General features: G+C 42.3%; 2 protein-coding genes across 3 annotated transcripts in view; one reads left to right on the forward strand and one right to left on the reverse strand.

The window, feature by feature from the left end:
• Positions 1–122: 122 nt before the first annotated feature.
• Positions 123–4366, reverse strand: tyr (tyrosinase). The gene is made up of 5 exons (XM_085795485.1): positions 3416–4366; positions 2683–2899; positions 1907–2054; positions 1654–1835; positions 123–1554 (listed from the first exon to the last, which is right to left on the reverse strand). The coding sequence occupies exons 1-5, from the start codon at positions 4241–4243 to the stop codon at positions 1307–1309; spliced, it is 1623 nt and encodes a 540-aa protein (XP_085651611.1). The 5' UTR covers positions 4244–4366; the 3' UTR covers positions 123–1306.
• Positions 4367–10902: 6536 nt separating this feature from the next.
• Positions 10903–24013, forward strand: part of grm5b (glutamate receptor, metabotropic 5b) — an 84218-nt gene continuing 71107 nt past the window's right edge. Inside the window, exons 1-4 of one of the 2 annotated variants that reach the window (XM_085795487.1) lie at positions 10903–11045; positions 19096–19488; positions 19878–20324; positions 20538–20652. In XM_085795487.1, coding sequence (XP_085651613.1) covers positions 19276–19488; positions 19878–20324; positions 20538–20652 — 775 coding nt within the window. In that variant the 5' untranslated portion in view covers positions 10903–11045; positions 19096–19275. Of the gene's footprint in view, positions 11046–13120; positions 13313–19095; positions 19489–19877; positions 20325–20537; positions 20653–24013 lie in introns of those variants that run through there. The other variant, XM_085795486.1, reaches the window with a different exon arrangement.

The raw sequence follows: 24013 nt of genomic DNA on the forward strand, positions 1-24013 counted from the left end.
GCTGCTGCTAAACAATATGAAAGAAGTGTAGGTTGTTATACAAACTAAACACAAATTTGATAAGTAACACCCAAGTCAAAATTCCTGTATTTTTTACAGATGGAAGAAAGGACAGCCAAAACTTGGATCAAGTGTGATTTTAATGCAGCATGTACAAACACATGAGTCATCCTTGTTATCATGATGCATCTTCTTGGCCTGAGAAACCTCACAGGCATCATAGCACGCTGTGGTCCTTTAGCACCAGCGCCAACACACATGAGTACGTGAGAGTTTTGTGCTGAAAACACACAAACTCAATTGAGAAAGAGGTATTTTCTTGTTGTTGTGACAAGTTTATTAAGTACGAGGGAGCAAATAATGTGACTTCAACACCCTGAGCAGTCACTACAGCTACAGCAGACCTGGTCTGGCTTTAAATGATCAACATTACTCTATTCCTTCTCATTTTTCTTTTTGGCTATAGTCAGTGCTGTTGAGTGTTATTTTGAAAATTTACTGTATTCACATATGGCATATATCCTGTACATAGAGTAGCTTAAAGTGATGGTATTCAGGTCAGTGAGTAAAATCAAAAACAAATTACTTATTAAGAAGGAATAAGACGCCATCATTAGTGATCCAAACAGAACTGCAGTCACTGTCTGCTGAGTAGCTTTTGTAAAGAGACAGGAAATCTACAAAAACCTGACACAACTCACAGTTTAAATACCCACCAGAGAAGAATCTGTGTAGTGTATAAATCTGTATATCATTTGGATACTGTTGCATTAGTATAATGAACATTTAATGGCCCTGAAAGTCTGCCAGTTTGTTAGTCAAACAGAAATATCACACACACACGTATCCTCCAAATGTGTAAAATATTAGGGACATCTTAATGATTTCCGGCTCATGCTCCATAATGTTTTAAACCTCACATCCCCACATCCCCCCTCGCAGCCATTTCAATCAGATCTAATGCTGTCTCTTCTTTCACCTTTCCCCTAAACAGACAGGAAGGGAATGAAATTGTTGTTTTGTTTTTGTTGCATAAAAAAATGTGAGAACCTGTGAAAACTGCCAGTTCCTTTTTCCTATGTCCAAGTCGCCTGATAACAAGGTTTGACTTTTTAAAGATGTTTCACTAACTCATCTGTGCCCTCATATGTTATTTGAACATTTTCTATAGATTTATTACTCCAAATCAATTACAAAGTCTTGCACTCAGATTCATCTCATTCGTTTCCTTAATGAAATACTAAGTGTCCCCAATTGTTTTTTTTTTTACATTCATATAGATCTGTATGTGCAGTATCTGTGTGTGTTACATCGTAGTCTGATATGAAGATGAACCTTCCTCGGAGCTGCTCTGCAGGAGTGGCTGTGTCTCTCCGTAGCTTGATCTCCTCTTCCTCCTCTGGCTGCGCTTCCACTTCCTCCTTGCAACGATGATCACTGTGGCCAAGACTGCTGCGATCAGAGCCCCGAGGATCCCAGCTCCCAGGAGCCACTGCCAGATCTGCTGGGCCTGCTCGAGGTAGGGCGTCAGGAACTCCTGCACAAACCTTTGGCCTGTGATCACACAGACAAGATAAGGCAGTGTTACATAGAGGAAAAGTTGTAGTACATAAGACTCAAGTCAGTGGACATTGTTTGTTTATCTATACCCACCTGGGTCCAACAAGTAAGCATACTCATATCCTAGAGACTTGTCAGTCAGGAAATAGTCTCCGTTCCTATAGAGAGGCATGAAGGGCACCATGTAGTAACCATCATTGTGGCCAATGGGAGCATTGGCACGTGGGTAGTTGCTCCGGAGAGGCTGGTGAAGCCTGAGCCAGCGCTCAAAGATGCTGGAGAAGAAATATAAAGAACATAAAGCAGATAAACAGTATATTTGCTCTTTTTCTGTGTGTCATCATACCTGTCAATAAAAGCGTGGTGCAGCAGGAATATGGGGTCGTTGGCTGAAGCCTGCACTGAGGACATGGAGCCGTTCATGAAGAGATGCAAGGCGTTGTGCATGGTGCTCTGGCCTGACACTGCCATACCTGTCTCTGGACTGGCAAAGCCTGCAGGAGAGAGGGAGAACAAAAACAGGAAGGCTCTATAAGAGAGTAACAATGACAGTTATTGAGGGATAGAGGGAAGAACGAGGGATGGTAAGGTAACACACAGGAGAGGGAGAAAGTAGAAAAGGTTTGCAGTGTGGCGGTGTTGAGTGGAGTGTGTGGAGAGAAAGATAAGTGGGAAAATTGAGACAGTGGGAAATCACATTATCAATAGACTGAACATTTGAACTTTCAACAGAGCTGAATTGGTTTGGATGAACCCAGTTGTAGTGTTTCAAGAGCTTTTCCCACAAACTAGAGCTTTTCATATCCTGAGGACAAGGCGAGCTGAAGGCCGCTGACGATGGAAGCAGTGATAGAAATGTCTGCAAATAATAGTCATGGATGGGTTAAGGGTTTATATATTTCTTCCTGCTGTTTTTTGATTTATGTGTGCATGTAGTGGGGCTTGAATAGTCTGTGTGCACACAGACGAACATGCATCTCTGCCAGTGTATGAACCAAGACTCATTTACTAGATTAGACTGATTAGACCAAGGATTATGTTAGAGTAATTTGATGGTTACAGATGAAAGAAGTAATACCAGTGTGTGTGTGTGTGTGTGTGTGTGTGAGAGAGAACTCCTACCCTCTATGACATTTCTAAAGCTCATGTTGGAGAGTCGGTCCATGGCTCCCGTCTCGTACTCGGTGAGGCTCACGGTGAAGTCCACATCAGCTGTTGTGGGGATTCGAGGCACGCGGTTCGGATCATGGTTTCCAGGGTTACGCAACAGTGGGCCCTCCCCGGTAGTGTTGCACAATACTTCTCGCAAGTTGTACTCCTCTGGCTGGGTGCAGATCACCTACACACACACAAGAGCACACACGCACACACATTAAATTGAGCCTGAAGACCGGCATAAATGAGTTTAGTTAAATGGCTGTAACACATAATATCCCTTTGTTTGTGTGCTGTATTGCAGCAAATACTCTAAACAAACTGTTATTCATTCCTTGTCTATTGTGTGTCTGTGCATGGATGGATATTAGTGAAGATAAATGATTCTATTGTTGAATAACATAGCAGGTTGAAGTGAAAGGCACAAAATACAATCAATGACTAAATAACAGAATAAAATGTGTCTCCTGGATAGATTTTCTGGGACGTGGAGACAAAGCCTCTGAAATAGGATTTCTGCTCTGATCTTTCAAGTTGGCTGGATCACTTGATGAATTCTTCTTTTCTTTCCAACCAAATCCCTCTTTTTTGATCAATTAGGTAAATGGGATTAAAGACAACAGAAGTGTGGCATGAGATGGAAACAAAACAAGGCTTCTGCACAAAAAAGACTTTTCAGCCTCTAAATAATTGGACTCACCTTCCATGAGGAGAAGACAGAGCCAGGGCTGATGAGGTTGGGATTGAGGGAGCTGCGTCCGCCCATAAGAGCATCGGTGCACACCTCACAGGACTGGGCATCCCTCCAGTCCCAGTATGGGATGGTGAAGTTGAAATCTCCTGTTATCTTCCTTATCTCATTCTCCCAGTGAAGCAGGAAGACTCTGTGCCATGGCAGAAAGGCTGCAGATTCATGAGCAAAATCAATGTCTTGCCATACATTCCCTGGCCCTCCCAGTAAGGCGTCCCGGGACACGTAGTAGTGCATCCAGACAAACAGGTCATAGGCGTTGATGTCGGAAAACATGGGGTTCTCCCCATTTTCACCCATCTCTGCTCTGGTCCCTGTGGCGATGACGTAGTCACGGCTGATGGTGTTTTTAGCCAGGTTCAGATAAGAGATGAACTTCTGTTGCTCAGCGGTGGACAGGGTCAGGATGTTCCTACGCACCGACTCCCTGTATTCAGCACAGTTTGAACCCCAGTAGCCGAACCTGCACTCCCCACAGTTAACACCTCCATAGTTTCCAGCACAACGACACGTCCGGTTGAAGAAAGCCAAAGGCCAGCGCTCTCTGTCATCGATCCCACTGTGTGGGTACTGGGGCCCATGGGGCTCATCTGAGACCAACACCTCAGTGCAGAAACCACGACCTGAAAGGGCACCACAGGCTGAACCATCACCCTCCCACACCGGGCAGCACTCTTTGGTTCGTAGTCCTTCTGAGTTGGCACAGGGGCGAGGGAACTGACATAGTGAAGTCCCTAGAAGCTGCAGCAGAAGTGCAAATACACACAGGCTCCTCATGGTAAAAAAAATCAAAAAATCAGAGCAGCTCCAGTCTTAACCACAGTGGGAATGTAAACTCCTGTTGAAAAGGTGGACACAGGAGACCCTGACGCCCTCACAGAGTTTTATGCAGCTGACAAGGTTAGATTCAGTAAAAGAAGCACAGGGGAAAACATCCACTGCTGAAAAGTTTCCTCTAGTTTTTCTTAAGCCGAATTCAACAAAATATGATCCAGAGATGGTTTGTAATGAAAATCTTCAGGCAATTGTATTTATCCAATATCAACCAATTACTGTTTTTTCTTTTGAGTCGCTACCATCTTACTCTGCCCCTCTACCAGACCTTCCTTCCACCCTCTCTCTCTCACACCCAGCAGTCAACTCTCTCTTGTTCTCTCTCACTCATTGAGCTGTTTGGGGGGAAGTCCTCTGACAAAGTGTGTGATCTCATTGTGATCACACACACACACACACACACACACACACAAGCATGTGCACTCGTACGCAAGCATGTGCACTCGTACGCCATCACATGCTCAGGATAATATTCCTGATACTCTTTCTTTTGGTCTTGAGACCAGCTGACCTTTGCTTCACTATACCTCAGGCAGAAATGTGTGTGTGTGTGTGTGTGTGTGTGTGTGTGTGTGCTACACCCCCGCCCCTTGCCAAAGGCTGAACAGGAATTTTGATGAAGTGTGTAGGTGCTGTCTACATACAAAAAGTTAGAGTTGGAGGAGAAACAGAAGATATAGAGGTGAAAAACTTACATGGTATGTTACAGTAATCTGAGTCGTGGCCCTGACTCTGGATGGACTCTGGTTCAGCTGATGAGGAAACAGTGGTAGATGATGTGTATCTGAATCTTTGTTACGTGGTTCTATTTGTTGAGGATGAGTTAAATTGAGCTGCAACAGAAAATAGCAAAATGTTAGTCTGGGCAACATCAAATTGCCCTTTTTTTTAAAATAGAAAACTTGAATCTTTTGCTCACTTCTGATTCCCATAACACTATGGAGAATGAGTTTCAGAGATGCAGTATGTTGGGATTAAACAAATTCTTCCACAGACGTGGCAGGCAGAGCTGCAGTGTGAATAATAATATCTTTTGTATTTCAATGATTTCACATTATAAACCCTTATACGGTGCTCTCTATGAAAAATAAAGCCATAAAAGACACAAAATCTTTATGGCTCACAGACAAGTATTGAGAGAATTTAACATTTTAAGATTTTTTGATAAAACTTGTGTTTACAGCTGAGATTTACAGAATAAAGACACTTGACAATAAACAGCCAAATTATTGTTTATTTTAGTGTCTAGCATTGTTTTTTTTATCATTTCAAAGAAAGAATTGGAAAAATTGCAGCAGCACTTACAGTGTCTGGATTTAAAGATCTAAATGAAAAACATAAGGAAACATGTATCAAGTGTCAAAGTTTGAGACAGTTTTTAGGGTTAACTCTCTAAAAAAGGATATGTGCAGGCTTGATATGTGATGTTGAACATGCTGAGGTGAGAACAATCTGAATTCATGCCCCATAAAATAAAACTGTGACAGTTTCTATCATTACAGAAAAGTGAATGTGTGTTATTGAGATTAAAAACAATTTGTGCGGACGACTGCATGTCAAAAACGTTTCTTGTCTAATAGAAGGGAAAAAGAAAACCATTACATTGTAAAATTGTAATGGCAAATTTCATTTTCCAAGATGAAATGTTTTTACTTGTGTTGCTGCCCCTCAGATTTGACCCTCAAGTAGTTTGCTGAAGTGAGAAAAGATTTCTCTGTGGAAATTACATTGTCCTGCTTTTCATAGGACCTCAGTCAGACTTTATTGCATCATGTTGGTGTTTCTTCTTGCATCTATTTCTGTAAACACATGCAAACACAAAAGAGACAATCATAGATGCCATATCCAAAGTAATAAAAACACCTGTGTTTATTGTATTAATCAGTAGCCTACATAAAATATTATGATCATCAGAGGTGTAAGAAGCATTAAAATTAAATACTTTTGGTAAAAGTGGAAGGACAAATGTAAAAAATACTTAAATGTAAAAGTCATAGTCACATACTTATTTATAGGCTAAAACATGTAGAAACATGCTGACATCAAATACAAAAGAAAACTATACTAACATAACTGTGGAGCAGATGCCAGCCATAGCAGTGGAACAAAAATTGAAATACACTTCAAGTAAGTGTTCAAGTAAAATTGTTTTTAGTCTACATGATGTATTGTCTGATAATGCTTGTTTCAATTCATGATTAATTTCAATTTCAATTTCAATAAATGATTCTATTACTATTTGTATTTTCCCACCACAATAAGTATTTCACAGTGTTGTCATCATCTGTACTACAGCGTGACCATCATCCACAGTGCAAGAATGTACTTGCAGACTACAAAGGGGCTAATTTTCCCTGCACTCTGCCTCCTCAGGTTCAGTATCTGCGCACTAGCCGACATCACAAGCCGGTCACATGCTGCTGTAGCCAGGCACGGGATGCAGCTTATCCCGGTGCAGGAACGCGGTGGAGCGCACAGGAATGACCATCACAGGATAAAGCTGTCCGCAGGGCTTCTCTGACAGAGAGAGCCAGACAGACCGCCTGTGTGTGTAAATGTGTGTGTTGTTTTGTATTGTGTGTCTCAGTGTGTGCGCGAGAAAGAGTTCAGAACTGTCTAAGAATTCCAACCTCTGTATATTACTGAACTCACAGAAGTTCACGCGCCCAGAAACCACGTGACATGAAGTGCAGATCTGAATGGTCTCTCTGATCGAAACTTTTTCATACAATGTCCTCTATCCGTCTGCCCCGACCTGACACAAGGGGGCAGCACCACACGGTTATTACCCGAGACAAAAGGAGCACCAAGGCTCTACAGTGTTTCACAGCGAGATTACTGAAGGCAGCTCCATCTCCTGCCTCATCAGCTGCATTGAGACAATATGCGAGGGAGGACACTGCTGATGTGACCAGCTGCTGGTGTTTCTTACTGTTATATTTGGCTTTATTTTGATTCCATAGCTATAGTTTATTCATATCAACATCTACCCTGCTGCTCTGCAAGATCTGAAAGAAACATCCTCTGCTACAGGGGAGAGAGACATCGTGTACATCTTGTTGCCCAAGGAGATCATTTGTCTCTTAGCTACAAAATCTGAGCTTCTGCTTGAAAATCAGTGTGTTGCTTCTCAAACTTATTTATTTATTTCATACCTGTGAACAGGTGTCTGACAGGACCAGGGAGAGTGTGTATGTATTTGTGTGTGTGTTTTCTGCCCAGAGCTGACCTGTGACCTTGTGCCCCCTCATCTGCATCTAGGCATATTGATATATTAGAGCCATAGAGTTACTCAATTAATCAAGTGGTTAATCAGTTAACTATCTGTTAATAGTGAGAGGACAAATTGTGGTGTTTTCTTTTAGTATTTGCTGATCGATTCATTCTGAAAATTATTGGTGGACTTAGTAATAATGAGAACAGCGGCACCCTTGAGATAGTCAGATATTTTCTATTTTTAATGTTGCTCCCTTTTCACAGGGACTTTGAAATGTTTGTTATTTCATATCTTCTGGGTATAAAATTCATACACTGCTGCAGATCCCTCCAGTTTGAGTGTCGTCCCTATTATCAGGGCGTCCTGGCAGTCAGAGACACTATGACAGCTTGTCAACCTGTGCTGACAGTTAACATCGAGACTGGGGCTGCTTTTAGTTTGTCTCCGCACAGACTCTGGAGCAGCCTGCGCCTGTGGATCTGAGGACTAACTTTCTTTTTTTATGCACATTGAATTTGAGTTTGCCTGAATAAAATATAAACAAACACAGTAGTATGTTATGTTACATACTAAACCCACTTTTGTTCCAGTTGGTTTGTGTTGTGCCTTTTGTGTCAAAATATCACATAAAAACCATTGTTTCTATGGCAGCTAGCGACTTCATTTCAAACAGCATCTCAATATCATATTGAGGCGACGGGCTTATTAGCCTATAGAAAACCAGGCTGTGAATATTTACCAGACATCGTTACCTTGCTGTTTATTTCTTGGAACAAATGTGTGACATTAAAAGCCAATCTCCACTTGGTCAGTGAAGCAGAAACCACATTACATGAGAGTGAACGTTTCATAACTGACGTCCTTGTTTCTCTGTTGCCGTTATGTGGTTGTAGTTTCTTTTTTTCTCTCTCTCTATTTGTCCTACTTAGAGGGAGGGAATATCACAGACAAGTGACAACCCTGTAAATCAGCTATGTGTCTATGGCAACCATGGGTATCCACTGTTATTTTGAAATGCCATTGAATAATTGATTTGCCGACTGTGACACTGACTCTGTTGTGCTTGTGATTTGCAGGGGTGTGTGGTTAAAAAGAGATTTTTTACCTTATAGATGTTACGTAATATGCATGCGATGCACACCTGCATATAGCGACGCACAAACGCCCACACATGGACTGCAGGTATATTTCATAAGGTTTCCTTGTTGTGTCACTGTAATCGTATTATCTTCCAACCAGGGGACCTGTAGCTATGTGATACACTCCGCTGTAGCCCACACACTCTGCTTAACAGTATCAGTGTCAGATTACGCATATACAGTGTGGTAACTGGATGATTTTCATTTATGATACCTTTAAATCCAATTCCTTGTGATTCGACACACGCAGTTTCATCAATATTAATTCATTTGTTGATCCAAACTTGCATGTTTCAAGTGTCCCCCTTAGAGGATAATCAGGGATGTATTTGTGTGCATGAGTGAGTGACAAAGAGAGTCTGACCAGCATCGAACCTGATAAATTGAGCTGATCCATTGGCTGCTTGTTGGTTTTCCTGTTTTATTAGAGAAGGGTTGCCATGGAAATGTGACCCTGGTTCATTCTGGCATTTCATCCATCCGAAACACCTCTATTGGAAAATCAAGGATAAGATGTAATATGACAGCAGAGGAAAAAAAAAAACTTTGCTGTGTTGTAGTTTCGAAGCATTAGATCACACACCCGTGTAGCAATGTCTAGTGTTTCTAAGGATGCATTTATATGTAAAATGATGCATATAAAACATTTCTAATAAAGATCTGTAAGGTCGATCCAACCTCTAATATTATAACACCTGTTAATGGGGCATAAAAGCAGATGACGGATTATCCTACTGTACATCTGGATTTAGGGGCCGGATCCTCCAAAGTCTGCATTTTAATACCTAATCCGTCACAATTTGTGTTGCTCCTTCTGTTTGAATCTGCAGCACAGAGGCAGTCAATCATTTCAGCTATTAGTATCCCATAGTCCATTGCAGCCCAGGTAACTCCTTAATGGTGACCATGTACCCTATTTATTCATTAAATGTGAATATTAGGGTGCTATATGGTGGTGTGCAACCCTGCAAGGATAAGTGTCATAGACAAGGGAGGGATGGATGTATGGATGTTATTATTACTGTCATTTCACACAGATGGTACATTGCTTTTTGTGAGAAACTGAAACATGACAACTTGTATTGCAGGCTGTCTTGTACCTGTCATGATCTTGCATGTAACTGATGTAGCTCTTTTATTGCTTGTTTAACACGTGCTGCTACATCATTAGGAGATTGCAGTCTAAAGAGCAGGTGCAGATAGAGTCTGGCTAAGAGGTTCCCCGAAGGCCCTACCATTGTAGACCCTGTCCCTCGGAGCATTCAGCTCTTGATACATCAGCTTTTAATGTCCTTCATTCATTGAGCAAATGGTGATTTAACTTCAACTGATCTCTACTGGTTGACCATTCCCTGTGCACTCTTCTACAAGCAAACCAGTTTGATTACCATCATGACAAAATCATGCCAGTATACAATGTGTCTGTTTGGCTTTTTCAGGACCCACTTATGGACCCTGTGCCAAAAAGTGACCATGTGTCCTGAGGACTCCTTCATGTATTTATAATATACCCTTGGTCAACCCTGGGTCCTCTTGGATCCTTGAGGGTCAGGGGTCTTGGAGCAGTTGCAACTTCACTGGGTTGTTTATTCAGCTTTAAGGACATGTACTCTTTTAGTTTTGTTATGGCTCTTGCAAACCTACAGAGTGGGACATGTAAACCTACAGTACAGCCCCAACGAGCAGCACTCTCTGTCAGAGAAACATACACACCCCATTAACACAATAGTGTGAGAACAAGAGCCTGTTTATATGTGCACTTGCACTCGTGCTTAGTAGTTAGCTCATTTGTTCCTGTCAAAACAAGCTCAGAAAGTGAGACAGAGAGTGAGAGACATTAGTCAGGGTCAGTAAGGCTATCACTGCATCATCTAAAGCCGCGGCCTCAAGCCTGCATGTGTGTGAATTTGTACTTTGTGTGTGTGTGTGTGTGTGTGTGTGTGTGTGTGTCAATGCTCTTTTAATGGTCTACTAATCCCAAATGCATTTGGCTGGCAAATTAATCCAAGCCTGGTCTAAGCCAAGCTTCTAAAACCCCCTCCATCCCACACCCCCTCTGCCTCTCTCTCTCTGCCTCTGCTGTTGCTCTAGGGTTACTCTCTATCAGCATCTATCTCCAGATGGTATCTTGGAGGTAGGTGTGATATGGAGAGAGAGGGAGAGATGGAGGGAGAGAGAGGATGACCTGTGACGCGAATGGAGCCTCCTCATTGGAGCGCGTGGCGTGGCTGAGAGAGAGAGAGAGAGAGAGAGAGAGAGAGAGAGAGAGAGGCGGTTCATTTGTTGCCATAGTGAAAAAGTAGATTAACCACCCTGAGCATGATGCCGTGATGGACGCGTGAGGGATGCTGTGTTTCTCCAGGAACCTTCACCTGTCCTGCAAGCAAAGGTATGCAACTGCTGCTTCTCCTCTTTTCCTATACGTAGTAGATGCAGTGGCATTAATGGTCCGGCAACAACGACGTCCAATGCATTTGAAGTTAATGCATGAGAATGCATCTCAGGGGACGCTTTCTCAGGTATCCTCGGGTCACCTCTCCTGTGCGTATCTAGGAGTAAACTCAACACAAACCAACCACAATATAGGGAAAGAGAGTGTTGGGGGGCGACCTAAAAGCACATGGTATTTTTTAATCCCTAACAATTCCTACTGCTTTAAGATTTGACGTAATATGAATGGCACGATAGCCTATATTACTGATCTCGATGTGTCTATATATTTTTTTGCAAGGAAATGTTGACCCAGTTGTGATCATACAGGAAGTCACATTTCCAAACAAATTCCCCAGGGTTGAGAAAAGCATGTTTAGATTTAATCATACAGCCATAATAACGTACAATGCCTGTGCTGTGTAGCACTATATTTCTTTTATAGTGATAGCATATTATATAAAAAATATTGACATACTATCTTATTGGGGTTTGCTAATTTATTTTGAGTAAAAATAAAACAAAATTAATTCTTTTAAAATACTGACTGAACACATATTCCTGGAAAACCTTAAATAACCAGTCGTTACTGGCTGTGACAGTCAGTAGTATCGGTGCTATATAGTTGGAGACGTTTGCAAGGAGGCAGGATGTTTCCATTAGATTTGTATTGATTTTTTTTTTTTTTTTTATCTTTAATGATTTGATCTCTGTGGGTCTTTAAGGTAGACGCCAGGCGAAGCTGTATAGGTTAATGGCTCTTTACTCCTGTGACCGCTATGAAACTTAAATGAAATCGATCCCCATCCACTGCATCGTTATCCCTGCCCATGGTGTCACCTCTGATGTCTGTTTGATCAGAGAGGAGAGGAGCGATACACTCAGCGGTCCACCTGCAGCCTAACACATTATGGGCTTTAAACTCGTCGCGAGGGACTACAGATACGGTATGTTTTGCAATTTATAGTCTCTGGGTCCATTGTTCTGATCGTTGATTGTCTGTTTGAATGGTAAAATAGAGGCATCTGTAAGTGGAGGGATTTTATTAGGCTGAGCCGGAGAGAGGGACTGAGAAAGAGAGAGAGAGAGGGACAGAGGGAGAGTGAGGGTTGGTGGAGGGCGTGCGCGCGTGCTTGTGAGACACTGGTCGCTCGCAAACCTTTTCGCTTTACAACTCATGTCTGTTTTTTTAATTTCCCAAATCATCCAAAACGCACCACCGTTCCTCAGCTCTGATTGGCTGGAGCACAGTCGAACCCTAAACAGGTGTTACATCACAGTCTAATTGGTCTAACCCTCAACGCTGCCATCACAAGCCACTGTCAACCAACCCGTCAGTTTCGCTATTTTTTTTTTCTTTTTTCAAATAGTAGACCAAATGTTGTATTGGCTTGAACAGGAAAAGACTTGTTGAGGTTTAAGGTGGAAAAAAAGTTCGGTTGCGGGGTAAGAGGAGGAAACACCTTGAGTCACCTCAATTGAGTGAGCTTAATTGAGTCACCTGTCAACTTACTGCGTTGCTAAGATAATGGCTGAATTTATAAAGCCAATTGGCTTCGTTTGTTGTTGTTGTTCTACTACTACAGATAGTGTTTCTAGCCCACGGAGAGCAGCACCAGGCAGGTACAGGTGGATGGACACGAGGATAAGATAAGACGAAGAAAGCTTAGGTGAGGTGAAAGAGCTGTTCCGAGAATAAACTGAATGACCCGCAGGAACACACTCTCTGGAGGATAACACAACAGCCAAGTACTGTACAAGGGAAGGAAGCCAGAAGAGGTAAAATGAAAAGGTGGGTGTTTTGGGTAAAGGGGGAAATCAGAGAAGAGAGGTGGGAGGCAGCACACTGTAAGAGATTAAAAATGTGGAAGAAGGGCTGTAAAAAAAAAAAAAGGGGGGGGGGGGTAATAGAGGCAGAGTAGGAGTGTATGTGTGTGTGTGTGTGTGTGTGTGTGTGTGTGTGGGGAGAGCGGGAGAGGAGGAGCAGAGAAGAGAAAAGGGGGAGGGATGAGGGCGCGAGGTGTTTGGAGAGAGGCTCAGGTGTGCGTGACTGGAAAACGGAGGAAGCTCTGGAGCTGCACAGCACTCAGTGGCAGCTCTGGCGTGTTTGACATTGGACTACACGTTATCAGCCGTATCGTTGCTCTGTGATAGTAGTAACTCTCAATCCCATTGTGCAGCGGGACCGTGCGGGTTGCGCCGGGGAGACGTGTAGGTTGCGTTAAGGTAAGGCTTGCTCGTAAGGTTACAGAAAGATCACCGAGATCCAGTCAGGCTATCTCCAGGGACTTACCCTGTCTACCCTCCTCTGTATAGTCCTCTGAGTGATTTTGTCGCACTTTGTCATTACCTATACTGTCCTTGCATATTCCTAAATGAACTTAGTTGCAGTTGCATCCGGACTAGTTATCCTTGAATTAAATGAGAAGGTTATGTCCTGTGACGGCGTAACGTGAAACAGCCAGTTGCACAGCTGTGTTGGAGATAACAGTCATAACAGCAAGACAGAGACGCGTCAGAAATCCGGCTTTCATCCGTGCATGCTGTAGCCGTGTTCATTTCAGACGGTGTCTCTGTCATGTTTTGCATCATTCTCTCATTATAATTTTTTTCTTGGTGTGTGTGTGTGTGTGTGTATGTGTGTGTCGGTGCAAATGATGGACTCTGATCTCCCATTGCGGCTGATGGATGCAGCGCTGCGCCAGCCAGTCATTGTTGTTGTCTCTGGATTTTATTTCTCCTTGGAGATATGCAGTAACCAGACGCTGTACGTGCATGTCAGCGACTAAGTAATTAAGCATATACAAAATACCACAGCTACCAGCAAGTGAATTCCTCTGGAGGGACGCTGCACTAAACACCAGATGTAAGAAAATGTAAAGTAGCCTCAATGAGGTCGCTGAAAAATCGACGATTGAGAGACTATACCAGCAGACTGCCGGTGCCCGCTGAAACATTGCGGGATGAAGTGATTTGAGGTCAGAGCTTGTTTGGGGAGAGTTAATGCAGGCGCCGCTGTCACACCTTGTCTGATGTCGCTGCAGCAGGTAAAGTCGTGTTGGTGCTCCTTGACAACAGTGACCCTACATGTATCATCGAGAATGTCAAATATCAACAGAGAGAGGCAGCTCATAGGAAACGGTAGTCTGCTCAACAGCACGTTTAGACACGGGCTACTTGTTGGCTAATTGGTGTTGGTATTGTCTTTGTCACTGCACATTGGACTCAGAGAGATTCATATGGTGTTTGGCATCTCTGTGCCCTTTATTGTTTGATAAGGTCATTTACTATTATAGCTTGTTTGTTTAGAGAGTCTTCTTCAGAGAGAGAGACTGAGGGAAATCTAATCTGCTGTAGCAGACAGACAGTATGTAACACAAGAGGTGTTGCTTCCAGGAAAATTAAATAAATAACAAAGCTAGAGTAGTACAATTGTGAATGCTGTGAGTGTTGGTGTCTCCTTTACCATGATTTTTTTCTGAGGACCAGGACCAACTCATACTGACATGTGCCTAATTTTTGAAACATGGCAGCACTTAGTGGTGTTGATCTTGTGATCATTCTCAAACTTGGTTCCTGGGGCACAGGTGCAAAAAAATAAACAAAAAACCCCAGTCCTCTGACCATTTGGGAACGAGACACACATGGAGACACTGTCACACGCCTACTCAGCAAAAATCTTCCCTGAATAACTGAGGCTTCCCAAAATATTGCTGCTCCCTTAAGTTATGTACACAACAGAAAAAAGGCAGCCTGACCTATTTTTGTTGTCATCAAATAATTTGAGAAACACTATGACAGGTATAATATTTGCTCTGACATCCACATCCCTGATTTACTGTAATGGAAAGGTGGAAGGTCTGTGTCTTCACATTTACAGAAAGACACCAACATATTCAAATTCTAATTTCTTTTCTATTCTGTCCTTTGTCTGTTGATGGTACATGATTGGGAGAAGTGGACATGTCAAGAGGCTGATGCAAGATCCTCTTTACAATTATGGTGAATGTACATCTATTTGTGTACGGCTTGCAAGGTGTTGTCTTTTTCCACTGGTATGTCTGTGTCTCTGTGTGTGAATGTGAGTGTGGTGTATAGAAATGTGGTCGGTGTTGCGATGTATATTTGTTTTAAGATTATTTATTTTCTCTTAATTAAAACAGTCATAAAATATGAAGCTATAGCGATATTAAGCTGCTCAGAGGATGAACAGAGCAACTAATATCTATTTTGAAAACTCCAGACGCTGCCCCCTGCCCCGTCATTAATTACACGCACAAATGTCTGTGCGTCATACTGAACAAAATAGAGAAAATAAATGTATTTGTGATCGGGGGATGCTATTGAATAAACTGCCATTGTTTTTTGCCCCTGTTTAACATACAGTAAATTGAATGCTCTCTCAACGCATAAAGCAGAGTGTCTGCACTAATGAAACACATTGAATTAAAGTGAAGCACAGGGAGGGAGAATGCTTGTCTCTATCTGGGTTGTGTGTTCATGTTGGTGTAAAAGTTGAATTGGAGGGCTGTACAATGCCCTTGTGCATCGTTTGTTTAGAACAAGCGATATAAGTGCCTAATGTCATGTGGAAGATGTTTGTTTAGGGATTAAGGGTTTGGTTTTTAAAAAATATTTTCCAGCCACTGTTAGGCCCACACAAATGTCAGGGAGATGTAGAAATGTGTTGTGTTGAATTTTTTTTTTTGGTGAGTGGGAATGTGTCTATGGATATAGTTAGAAGTGAAGTTCTAAGTGAGCTAATCAATAGATAAAGAGCGTGGGAGACAGAGACAGAATTACGTCAGTGATGGAGACAGAGTGTGCGATCGAGAGCTAAGTTGCGTTTGATTTGTTCATTACCGGAGCAGCAGGTGGCCCTGTCGCCATCCTGACACTGTCATGTTAATTACGTTTAGTGAGACACTATCCCTTGATGCCTCTTTTTTTGTTCTGTTCTCATTTTGCTTTCTTTTTTCTTATCTCCTTCTCTGTCTCCATCTTTTTTCCTCTATGTCTGTCTCCTTTTCTCTGTCATCCTCCTCCTGTCCCCCCTTTTCCATCTTCCTTCCCTGTGTTTTTTCATCTAATGTCTTCTGTTTATCCTTCTTCCTGCATTTCGACATTTCACTAGACCACACCACAATTTCTTTCTCCTGCCTTCTCTGTGTCTCCTCTTCCTCCCCTTAGGTAACTACCAGCATCCCTGTCACGACCTTGATCCTGTTTTGCATATGCAGTGAATGCTATCCTCTGCTCTCTAAACTGTCCCAGCGCTCCTGCTGTTTACGGCCAATTAAATTGCTACATTGCAGTGAAGTAAAGCATTTTTGTAGCTCTGAGGTTCAGCAAATTATAAGATTCACCCATTCCCAGAGGGATGGCTACTTCAAAGTTTACTTGGGGGGCTATACAATTTGGCTGACTATTAAACACAGTATGCTTGGATTATTTCTTGTAGCAGATGTGTCCTGTATGTCTGTTTGAGTCATCCACTTAGTGGCTGACTTGCCCACATTTTTGTTACCTTATCTCTGTTAGACTTCATTAAAGGGATACTTCACCCAAAATCGATAATTCACCAATTCTACTCACTGTCATGACACATGCAATTGTATATCCTCCTTCTTTAAATAAAGGAATACAAAATCCCCCTAAATGCACACATTTTGCCAAGGATGTACAGTGTTCAGTCTTGAAAACAATTAAAAGTACAATGACAGTGATGCGAAGCGTCTCCATTTGAAGAGAGTATTAAAGCTAGTATAATACTATCAAAGCAGTAAGAAAATAGCCAGTGACATAGCAAGTTTTATTTGGTTAGAGTTGAGGGGCAGACACTTGAGGAATGAACATGGCTTTTCAATGGTGGAATTAATCTTCAAGGACTGAAACAAAATGAAATGGAAGAGAAAAATGGGACCTGCCAGTGGTTTTATGTGACCTTGTTGGAGCAATAGTTTTACAAATGAGTGTGGTATAAAACTTGTAGGACAACCAAATATTCCTCACTGCATCTCCAAGGTGTGATATGCTGTTGTGTTTATTGATATCATATTATGTTGACACAGTGTGATGTGTGATGACTCTGCCCAGTCACAGTGATTTAGAGCTCCAGGAAGAACAGGGCAAGGCTGGAAAGATAGGCCAGTATTTGTAAAACCTTCATATATAAATTAAGGGTACTGAACCAGAGTCTATACTCTAGTCATCACATCAAGCTCCATTAATATTATAGCGTTTATAGGGTTAAGAGTAATGAGGAGCTGCACATTATGTTTTAAACATCAATTATGATGAGATTGAAATTTGCAGGGAAACTGTGCACGTTTTAACGTCGCTTTAAATGAGAGTGAATGATATGAGCTCAGGCTTTAATCACACAGTTTACCCCACTTTCTATTGATAAGTGAAGAGACAGGGTTTGATTGGCAGCTGGTTATAGATGACATGGTGTCTTTAGACCTCATTTATATGCATTTGTATTTAATCTTAAACTTGATTGAGGGTTTGATTTTTTTTCCAAACTACTTGTTTTTGCCGGTGGGTTTGCCTGTTCATCTTAGACACACACGTCATGGTTTTTATTATACTCCATTTTCATATGCACTGGACAATGTCTTAAACTAATCTTAGACAGGTTTTACATCTCGACAAACAAGTAGGAGATCAAAGTGATCCTGACATACAGTAGAAGCATGTTAAGATGTGTGTACAAATGCAAATTTGTGATAAGTGTTATGTTGAAGGTCTGTCAAGCTCAAGATAGGAGCTTGTGTCTGCAGACAGTAATTATATTAACTCATTGAGTGCCAACCACGTAATTTCTCGTTTTTCGTTCCCATGCGTTGAGTGCCAAAAACGAAATTTTTCGTTTTTTGCTTTTTTTTTAAATTATGAAAATAGACACTTTAATACACATTATATGTAAATTTGGGGACTCTACGACGAGGAGAACTGAAATAGATGACGATCAAAGTCACATGACAGCTCATGATCTGGAAGTTTTTATCATAACTCAGCTTCTGCAAACGGAGTTCTGCATGTGGATGCAGCAGCTGCTCTGCTCTCACCTGCGCTGCTGCTCCGCTCTCACCCGCGAGGCTGCAGCAGCTGGGAGCTGAACCAGGAAGCTCTCAGCCCACTGTCCCGCCCGGTCTTCATCTGGAGCAACACCGTGTCCTCCCCAAAGTCCTCCCGCGGTAAAATCTGATGGTCTCTGGACCAAAGCAGACCGGCACCACCGACCCGTACCACAGACGGACCGCGACCACCGGCGGGACCGGTGTTCGCGAGCCGCTGTGGCCGGCAGAGCCTCACGTTCCGCGGCGAGAGGCTGTGACACGGCACGGTGCGTCTGTGTTATTGCTGTTTAGTGGCGCCCCCCCCGCCCCCGATGGTGGTTTTGTGAATAGAACAACAATTGTTGTGTATATTTATCTTATACGAGCCCTTTGATCCAGAAATGCGAGTGTCTGAAGAGCGACAGACACAAACAGAGCACCTTTCATAAAAGACGCTCTATCTCCTTTTCTAGAAAAAAAGGAGGGATTTTGGTGAAACCCAGCCATGTTTAGCTTGACTTTTCTCAGGAACGGAGGCACGTAGAAACAAACGGTTTGTGGCCATTTGAAGGATAAAGTTAAACCTTTCAAATGAGCTACAGTATGTGTTGGTGGCAATAATATAGAATACACTATGGCTCTAAAATAAAAAGTCAAATATGGTCTAATTTGCCGGTACACTTGACTAAAACTTTGGAAAGGAGCGCGGCACTCAATGAGTTAAACAGATTTAACTACTTGAGTCTGTTTAGAAGTATGTTTGCGAAAGCCGCCTACAACAAAGATATTAAAATTCTAACAAAGTTTTTTCTGCTCACAGGTTTATGTGAACATGTCTGTCTTTCACCTGTTACTGTGGAGACCAACTCTGCCTTATAATATGGGGAGCCTGGAGTTATGTCAACCAATGAGACTTAGCCCAGATTTTCTTTTTGAATTTCCCAGGTTGCACTGCTGCACCTGCCCCAGCTGCTGCAGTGATGGTTCCACATTGAATTCCGAAGGACAGAAGGACAAGTCGGAAGAAAGGAATATATTAAAATCAACCATTGTCAAAAACTCCCGTGTGCCAGAAGCCCCTGCCATGGAGAGGAAAAGTATTTCTCGGACAAGTAGTTCCCTGTGATGGCTCTACACAACGAATTTGACACGTGTTCTCCTTTGATACCTGAACGGAGCAAGATGATTCTTTGGTTGCTGCTAGTTTTGTCCATTTGGGTTGGACTGGATCAAGCTGACTCTGCCCAGTCCAACGAACGACGGGTTGTAGCACACATACCTGGTGACATCATCATTGGGGCATTGTTCTCTGTCCACCATCAGCCCCCTGCTGACAAGGTACTTCTAGGTTTGAATGTCTCTGCACATGTCTATGAGATAATGTACTGTACTGTATGTGTTCAGTTTTGTCCCAGTTTCCAATTGCTCTGCTTACTAGGGCCCAATTTGTAGTGAGTACCCCTGTGATTCCACGGGCATTAAACCTCTATTAGCTGACCCACTGGCTTTGGGGAAGCTTGGGTAATTGCAAATATGAAAAAAAGAACCTCTATGAACATGGGAGCCATGTGGTCATAAAACCAATATTAATCCAACAATGAAGCAGTTGAAAGTTTACGTATCTGAAAAGTCAGTGTCATCATCACTACTATGACCATTTAGACAACAGTGTTTTCTGAATGTGAGTGCAATTTGACTTGATTTTACCTTCCACCATGTCTGCACAGGTACATGAGCGCAAGTGTGGCGCGGTGCGAGAGCAGTACGGCATCCAGAGGGTGGAGGCCATGATGCACACACTGGACCGCATTAACAATGACCAAAACATCCTTCCTAACATCAGCCTGGGCTGCGAGATCAGGGACTCCTGTTGGCATTCAGCCGTGGCTCTGGAGCAGAGCATTGAGTTCATACGGGATTCCCTGGTCTCCTCTGACGAGGCAGAGGAGTGGGGTGGAGGAGGTTCTTGGGGTGGAGGGGGAGGAGGGGGAGGTGGAGGAGCGACGATGAAATGTGCAGACCCCTCTGCCACCCCAATGCGAGGGAAGAAACCAATTGTTGGTTTAATTGGACCAGGGTCAAGCTCAGTGGCCATTCAGGTCCAGAACCTTCTGCAGTTGTTCAACATACCACAGATTGCCTACTCTGCCACCAGTATGGACCTCAGCGATAAGGTAAGCCCATGCACCTGTAGACAAATTTCTGCGTAACTGAAATTGTACAGCTGCAGGTGTAATTATTGATGGAATCGGTTATAAAGAGACTGCATTGCTGCTAATTTGATACATCTTTAATTAAATAATCTCAAATTACCCATTTCTTTGGCGAATGTTCTAGATGCTCCTGGATAACTCTGCTATTCATTGGCTTCATTCCCACTGTTTCAGAGCCTTTATAAGTACTTTATGCGGGTGGTGCCTTCAGATGCCCAGCAGGCAAGAGCTATGGTGGACATTGTCAAGAGATACAACTGGAGTTATGTGTCTGCTATACACACTGAAGGTACAACTGCCCACACATTCTGTCTCTGCACTGTTTGTACCTGGCATTAACATTCATGTTTTCCCTTCTTTTTTGACTTAACATGCATCTCCACATGAGTCTCGAGTGAGCACTGGCGATAGGGTCTCATTTCCCGGGACTATGTGCAAATAGACACATATACCATTTCTGTTTGAAAACCAAATGTATTGTAGATGCTAGTTGTGTGTGTGATAGGGGAGAGTCAACAAGACAACAATCAATGCACTGTCCACAGCTCTACAATGAAATAAGCTTTTAGCCATTTGAAATAGTACAAAAATAGAAAATTAATATGTGGCAGTCAATGTTGATTTTGTGGTGAGTCAGTGTGTGGGATACACAATGAGAAGTGTAAAACTCTCTTTGGTGGTAAATTAGACTGCTGTAGCTAAATGATGTCATTTGAGTTGGGGGATCCTTCACTGTGTCACAGGACACATACTCATCCTCAGTGAAGGATGTGACCACATCTGAGTGTGGGCCAAGAGACTGGACCTCAAATATGTCAGTGCATCTTGCGTGCATTCATACCTGTCCTTAGAGCTGTTTGCTTGTGATGAGATTAACAGAGACACATGTTAATGCCAGGCCTTTTAAACTTCTCTTCTAAGCTTGACATTCATGCACAATGCACGTTCATGAACTCTCTTCCATTCTCTGTCTCTGCCCAAATGCACCGTGTATCTGTATTTAACCTATTATCTTATCCATGAGATTATTTTAATTGCAACAGTACTGTTGTTATATGTCCACTTGTAAAAGAAATTTGTAATTCTTCATAAGAAGGAAATAGCTTAGAAATTAGAGTTTAAAAGTTTTCTTTAACAAGACAGGAGAATTATCAATGCAAGGACAAGAAGAAAGAGGGAGATAAGAGAGAGGGGAATGTAACTGACAAGATCAGGTCGTATTGTAGCAATACTGCAGCGGAGTGAGAAGCAGAAGTGGTTTTTAAAGAGATGAGTTTTTAGGTTTTGAAGGAGAAAGGGATAGAGATTAAATTACTGTAGTTGGGTTGAAACTAGCCAGATGCCAAGTAGTTAACACACAGAGTCTAAAAACAGTAGAGATGGCTGGAGGATAGAGGACATTTTGCGAAAACAGGATTTGGGCAGTTACCCCTGTGATTCCCTATTAGTAACTTCATAAAACTGTGAGTGAAAATAAAATGAAAGAAGCAGGGAGTGTATATGCATGAAGGTTTACTGCACTCACTCACTCACTTGTTCATTTGGATCAAAGTGTTAGGAGACAGCTACAGGAACTAGAGGACAATGCAATAATTGTGCATGTGATGTGTCCGTGAGAAGGCTTGTTGAACCTGAGAGTATTTGATGAAGTAAGCACGCACGTACATAAAGGGACATTGGGGTGTTAGTCAACCACAACCTCTGTCTATACAAATTTCATAGGGATTTATTTTTTAGATGTTAAAACATTTGCAACTCTGTCAGTTTGTTTACATATATGTTGGGGTTGTAGGCAATTGACCCTGCACGTTTGTAGAAATATGGTGTCAGAAATATTATTTGAATTCTCCCCTTTGACATTTTTTTTTTCGCTTTCTCATGAGGCCCACCTCCATAGGACTATGTGTTTGAGACCATGCCTGTGGCTGTGTGTGCAAATGTGTGCATTTGTGCAGGAAAGTATTCGTCTTTGTATTTCAGGCGTGTTTGACCTTGCAACTGGTATTCAAGGTCGTCATCTGCTTTCTCAAACATCATCTGCTCCAGACACCAAAAGCCAGAGAGAGGGAGGATGTCAGAGAGGAGACAGAAAGAATTAGGAAGGAATAGGATAGCGACAAGAGCCGAGAGACAGTGATAAGGAGGAGAGGCGAGGGATGCCAAAGGCATCAGAGGAAAGAAGGAGAGGAGATGTGGAGAGAGAGAGAGAGAGAGAGAGAGAGAGAGAGAGAGGAAAGCAGGGAGGAAAACAAAGGAGAAAGGAAGGAAATGAATGGTTTACTGGGGAAAATGGAGGAAGAAAATGGACTATGAGGGAGAAGAGAGAATGGCAAAAGCAATGATTATAGTGCCAGGAAACCACAGAACACAGAAGTGTGTGCGCTTGTGTGGACTGTGGAGTGCTTGGGATAGATAAGAGCGTACAGGAGCTGCTGATTCAGAGAAAGATGGTAGGGGGCTTAAGTTTATGGAGACTCATTAATTCTCTACATTAACATTTTGCATCTGGAGGCAAGAGACGATGGAAGCTGATGTGCAAGAAACTGAATAATACATGTAATATCACACACTAATTACAATGAAGTAATGAAATAATGTTATTGAAGGGGCGAATACTCTGAGTATTACTTGCTCATTGAGATTTCAGGCTTTGTGGGACAGACAGTATTTCAATCCATTTGTGGCTGCAATGCTACAATCAATACGAAGCCCAGTGATCTTTGCTGGGATTGTGGGATTGATTGGGACCTAATGTAACCCAACCTAACCTGCAGTGGCTCTAAGTTTGAATTGTAGGACCTCAGTGGTAAGATAATTCTATAAAACTATCATCAGTTTATTTTACTATTTTGTATTATTATTATTATGATTATTATCTCAGGGTCATTCACCACAGAACGTGGCCAAATCAGACACAACAGACAGATGGGCAGACGAACAGATATTTTGCAGTGCATACCAAAAGAGCAGTGTTACGTAAAATGTGATTAAAAACAGGATCAACGGAACTGAATGGTCAGTTTCATAAAAAAATATGCTTACAGTATTTGCAAATGACATAATACTACATACTTAATACTAATGCTGTCATTGAGCTGGTGTCTGTGGGACCTCTCACTCATAGGGCAAATAGCAGAGGAAACACTGTTTTTTCAACACACTGATGTCTGTGCCTCAACACACAGAGAAGAAGTTATGAAGTCTATCAGACAGTGGAAAGAAGGCTTTGTATAACACCTCAGGGAGACCATCCTGAATCTTATAGTGCTCCTCTGTTTCACAAGGCACAGGGAAGGGGAAGTCGGGTGTTGCTCCATTGTGGTAGCATTTCCCTTTGATTCACGGGTCATCCACTTGAAATATTGCCTAAACCTGTGTGTATTCTGTATGTGTTGTCTGTCTGAACATAAATCAAACTGATTATGGCTTCATTTTGAATTGTTCAGTATGTATTGTGCGGAAGATGATTATCATGATCATCCACTACTGCATTGCGTTTAGTGTTCCTTTGTTTCTCTCTTTCTCTGTCTCATTTCTCTCTATGTCGCTCTGTTCAGTTTAATTCAATTCAGCTCAATGGGGTTTATTGACATGAAATTTGACATGTCACCCAATCACACTCCAACAGAAATTGATCAATCTCTCAATAA

Source organism: Trachurus japonicus, chromosome 13, assembly GCF_045865225.1.
Source record: "Trachurus japonicus isolate A0001 chromosome 13, Traja_1.0".
Classification (NCBI taxonomy): Eukaryota; Metazoa; Chordata; class Actinopteri; order Carangiformes; family Carangidae; genus Trachurus; species Trachurus japonicus.